Source organism: Eimeria tenella, genomic scaffold (genome assembly GCF_000499545.2).
Source record: "Eimeria tenella Houghton genomic scaffold, Eth_scaff4211, whole genome shotgun sequence".
Classification (NCBI taxonomy): Eukaryota; Apicomplexa; class Conoidasida; order Eucoccidiorida; family Eimeriidae; genus Eimeria; species Eimeria tenella.
In genome coordinates this window covers 1-3,072 of record NW_013545126.1, presented here as the reverse complement: position 1 = coordinate 3,072, position 3,072 = coordinate 1, and the positions used below count along the sequence as shown (strand labels likewise).

The window sequence follows — 3,072 nt, the reverse complement described above, 5'->3', positions numbered from 1 at the left end:
CGTTTTGTTGACAGATAAGGAGCCACGGCGGCTCCTCCTGCGACTTCGCTGCTGCTGCTGCTGCTGCAGTTTCTGCGCAGCTGCTGCTGCGCCGGTTGCTGCTGCTGCTGCTCCAAGGCGAGAACTTGAGTACTTTTTGCTGTTTTACATTAAATAACTTATTTCATTTATTTTATTTTACACTTAAAGGCAAACAGTTGGGCAAATGGGTATTACAGACCCACCGGTCCATTCGGCTGCAAGGGGGCCCCCGGTCAGGGCCCCCCGCTGCTGCAGTCGATTCTACCACTGCTGCTGCTGCTGCTGGTGCTGCTGCTGCTGTGGCAGCAGCTGCTAGTGTTATCGCTCAAGGCTTTCAGAAGTTAGTTAACTTCCACACAAGGTCCTTGTTTCATGTGTGTTGCGGATGATGCTGCTGATTTGCAGCAGCATCAGCAGCAACAGCAGCAGCAGCAGCAGCAGGTGAGCATCGGGGCAGCTGGGGGCGTCTTGCTGGCAGCATGGCATCAACAGCAGCAAAGTAATAAGGCCGATAACATATTTTCCTGTAATAACAATCAGCTTTAAAGTCATCAGAGAAGGCAGCTGTTGCTGCTGCGCCCGGTGGACTCAAAAGCAGCAGCAGCAGCAACAGCAGCAGCAGTAGCAATGGAGCGCAGTTTGTTCGTTGCTGCTGTGCTTCTGCTGCATCTGGGAGTCCGCTTAGCAGCAGCAGGAGGGGCTCCTGTCGTCTCTGTCGAAGCAGAACCTGCTGCTGCTGCTGCTGCTGCTGCAGCAGCAGAGCAGCAGCAGCAGCTACCGAGCCGCGTCATTGCCCGCTTTTCGTTGAACAGCAAAGACTACTACGAGCTGCCTATAAACCTGGGGCCCGGGGGCAAAGGACTGCAGCATAAGAGGGGCCCTTTTGCTGGTGCTTTAAATGGAGCTTTTGCTGCTGTTGTTTCTCTGGTACTTATTACTTTGTTTAATGATTCATTAGCTGCAGCAAAAAGAAGAAGGCAGCAGCAGCAGCGGCGGCGGCAGGCCCATTCTCTTGCTGGCCAACGGCTTGCTGCTGCTGCTGCTATGAGGCGAGCAGCAGACCTGCTGCTGCAGCACCAGCAGCAGGTGCGAGACCAGCGCCTACACAAGCAGCAGCAGCAGCAGCAGCAGCAAGAGCAGCAGCAGCCGCAGCAGCATCGACAACAGCAGCAGCAGCAGCAACAACAACAACAAGAGCAGCAGCAGCCGTGGCACCAGAACGAGCAGCTGCAGCAGCAGCAGCAGCAGCAGCAGCGTAAGGAGATGATACTTGCTGCAGCAGACCTGGAAAAGAAACTTCTCCCTTTGGAAGAGCTGCTGCCAGAAACAGCAGAAGTGGGGCAGCAGCTCAGAGACCGCCTTTTGCTGGCAGCAGGAGCTTTCACTGCGCGGCAGCTGCAGCTGATGCAGCAGCAGCGGCAGCAGCAGCAGCAGCAACAGCAGCAGCAGGAAGAAGGGGGGCAGCAGAGTCACAGTGCCGCCTCACGCCGAGACAGAAACGCCTTAAGCGCAGCAGCTACTGCAGCACACAGCAGCAGCAGCAGCAGCAGCAGCAGCAAGCCCTCACTGGCGGGCATGGGCCCCCCAGAAGCAGCAGGGGGGCCCCTCGAGGGCCCCCTGTGGCTCGCAGAGGAGGTGTGGGGCCCCCCAGGGGGGCCCCTCGAAGGTGTCTGGGGTCCCCTTGGGGGACCCCCTGGGGCCCCCTTAGGGGGCCCCCCTGGGGGGCCCCTTTGGGGCCCCCAAGGAGACCCTTTTGAGACCCAAGAGCCCTCTTTTCTGCTGCGTCTCAACAGACTTTCTTTGCTGCTTTCTGAGAATGCCATTACTTCAAGTCGAGATGCTTTTCAAATACTAAATGCCCTAGAGGGGCCCCCAGAGGGGCCCCTAGGGGGGCCCCCAGAGGGGCCCCTAGGGGCGCCCCCAGAGGGGCCCCTAGGGGGGCCCCCAGAGGGGCCCCTCTAGGGGTCCCCTACGGCGTTTTCTGGGGGCCCCCGGGGCCCCCAAAGGAGAGCTTGGGGGGCCCCTGGGGGCCCCAGGGAAACCCTTCAGGGGGCCCCCAGGGAAACCCTTCAGGGGGCCCCCAGGGAAACCCTTGAGGGCCCCTTCAGGGGCCCCCAAGGAAACCTTTGGGAGCCCCTTCAGGGGCCCCTAAGGAAGCCTTTGGGGGGACCCTAAAGGGGCCCCCAAGGAAACCTTTGGGGGGCCCCTAATGGGGGCTCCCAAGGCCTCTAAGGGGGGCCCCCTCTGCATTTATTTTGCTACTGAGAAGGCACTATGAGCTGGCAGGTGAAAGTTTAGCTGCAAAGCTTTGGCTTAGCAGCAGCAAACCGCTTTTTGCTGCTGCTGCTGCTGACATTTTTATAATTACTTTTATCATGATTATTATTATTAAATTTATTTTCTCAATTATTATTGTTATGGGGGAAAGAGGCCCCCTACAAAAAAAAGCGTTGTTCGAATTGAGCAGCTAGGGTTTCGAGGGTTTCGGTGAGGGTTTAGGGTTTGGGGTGAGGGTTTAGGGTTTGGACGAGGGTTTAGGGTTTGGGACGAGGGTTTAGGGTTTAGGGTTTTAGAAGCTCTTCGAGGTTTTTGCGGAGTTCAGCTGCAGACTTTTCCCTGTCCACTTGCCAGGCGTTTGCCGGCGCCGTTTTATCTGAGCGAAGACAAACCCTAAACCCTAAACCCTAAACCCTAAAGCGGGGGCTCCGAAGCCATCTGCACTCAGGGCTTAGTGGCGGGCACGCCCATATCGCCTGCGTTTGTCAACAGGGTTTAGGGTTCAGCATAGGGTTTAGCTTAGGGTTTAGGGTTTAGGGTTTAGGGTTTAGGGTTTACCGAAGAGCAGCGCATGCACCCCAGACCCCCCCAAAATAACTTTTGGCTCCAACTGCTGCTGCCGCAGCCGCTGCTCAATCAGCAGCAAAGAAAAAGTCTCTTCTGCTATTTGCTGCAGCACTTGGGGGTCTAGGGGCCTCCTATTGATTTTCCTGCTGCTCCAGAGGTCCCCGGGGGCCCCCCTGGGGGCCCCCCCGAGGGCCCCCCCCCGGGGGG

General features: G+C 57.7%; 1 protein-coding gene across 1 annotated transcript; it reads left to right on the top strand.

The window, feature by feature from the left end:
* Positions 1–648: 648 nt before the first annotated feature.
* Positions 649–1,983, top strand: ETH_00037975 (uncharacterized protein; the record flags this gene model as incomplete). The annotated part of the gene is made up of 1 exon (XM_013379943.1): positions 649–1,983. The coding sequence occupies one exon, from the start codon at positions 649–651 to the stop codon at positions 1,981–1,983; it is 1,335 nt and encodes a 444-aa protein (XP_013235397.1).
* Between the last annotated feature and the right edge of the window lie 1,089 nt (positions 1,984–3,072).